The sequence below is a fragment of the Amphimedon queenslandica genome, unplaced genomic scaffold (genome assembly GCF_000090795.2).
Source record: "Amphimedon queenslandica unplaced genomic scaffold, v1.1 AMPQUscaffold_9777, whole genome shotgun sequence".
Taxonomy (NCBI): Eukaryota; Metazoa; Porifera; class Demospongiae; order Haplosclerida; family Niphatidae; genus Amphimedon; species Amphimedon queenslandica.
In genome coordinates this window covers 1-1,545 of record NW_003549951.1, presented here as the reverse complement: position 1 = coordinate 1,545, position 1,545 = coordinate 1, and the positions used below count along the sequence as shown (strand labels likewise).

At 37.0% G+C, this 1,545-nt stretch overlaps 1 protein-coding gene across 1 annotated transcript; it reads left to right on the top strand.

Moving 5' to 3' along the window:
- Positions 1-72: 72 nt before the first annotated feature.
- LOC109580134 (phosphomevalonate kinase-like) lies at positions 73-1,539 on the top strand (the record flags this gene model as incomplete). Its single annotated transcript, XM_020006508.1, has 5 exons — positions 73-156; positions 210-755; positions 802-1,089; positions 1,147-1,206; positions 1,262-1,539. Coding segments are annotated over 2 exons (531 nt in total), but the record flags the coding sequence as incomplete, so codon positions are not given.
- Between the last annotated feature and the right edge of the window lie 6 nt (positions 1,540-1,545).

Sequence of the window (1,545 nt, the reverse complement as noted above, 5' to 3'; positions counted from 1 at the left end):
TGTAAGAGATGGAACTAGTGGAACTGCTTCACATAATGGATCATGATTTGAATGATTGATATTAATAGATAATTCTTTTTAAACATTTTTAGGTTAAAACCAGAAGATTGCAGCATCATCAGATTATCAGCTCCACTGAAGAAACAATACTCCATTGTAACAATAAATGAATAAATAATAATGTAATAATTAATATTTATAATTAATAGGAACATAATTTAGATTATGATAGGCTGTTGGACTCTTCTCCTTATAAGGAAGCTCATCGTCTCCAGATGATCCAATGGGGAGAGAGGAAAAGGGAGAGTGATCCAGGGTATTTCTGTCACTTAGCAACAGAGGAACAGGACAAACCGGTTTGGTTGGTTTCGGATTGTCGGAGACCGAGTGACGTAGAGTATTTCAAATCTCATTACTCAACTGGCCCCGCCCCTTTCCCCGCCTATTCCTGCTGTGTGTTGGTACGAGTATCAGCTAGTGATGAGGTGAGGAGGTCCCGTGGGTGGGGCTGGGTGGGTGGAGTCGATGATGGTCCCTCGGAGTGTGCGTTAGATGAGGTGTCATGTGACTATCATGTGATTAATAACGGAATAGAAGAACAACTGGACGTGAAACTAAAAGAATTACTGAATTTTATACATAAATCATTAAAATAATTTATTAATTCTTATTGTTATTTTAATAAGCCCCACCCTTGAATTCCTAGGGGTGGGGCTGTGCAGTGATGGCTGTTGGTGGAGATGTCTCTATTCTAGGTATGTTCCTTCTATCAGACTTTATTTGTTTCAATTTTCTTTTAAGATATCAATGACTTGGATAGTATATTGACTGAGCTAGACCAGGGACAATTTTCCGAAGTCAAATGGGAAGATTTTGGATTGAAAGCTGGCCTCTCACAGAACACTCTTGAGAAGATAAAAACTGATAGCAGGGGGGATACTCATCAGTGTCTTAAGAAATGTTTGTCTTGCTGGCTGAGGAGAGAGGATAATATTGATGATAAAGGAAAGCCATCATGGAGGAGATTAGCTGAGATATTAGAAGAACTTGGAGAACGAGCCTTGGCAGATACAATCAGAGGTAGAAGAGGTAATTCTATCGTTATCATCTTTATCATAGATTTAATTTTTTAATTTTAATTACTAGGTGTGTCTAGTGAAGAGCAGCAAGTATGCCCTGTTCCTACTTCTGGTCACAGTATTTCTCGTGAGTATACTACATTATTATTATTTTCAAAGTTTTTATGTTTTATTTGATTTAGTTGCTAAACCTTTAGAGAAGCAGTTTCAGCAAATGTTGATTGAGTTTTTAAATATACTGACACGTTTTGTTAATCAAGTTTTCAAACGAAGGCAGAGGCTAAAAGATGTCAAAACATGCTTGGCTGGCATTGGACACAATCAAAGAAATAAGAAGGAAATTGATGAAGTACATAATGAAAGTGGATTGATGTATCTTCTTCGAAGCTATTGCTCTTTGAGAGAATTCTCAATAGTGACTAGTTTAGCAGAGAATATGAAGATGACTGATATGTAAAGGAATAAA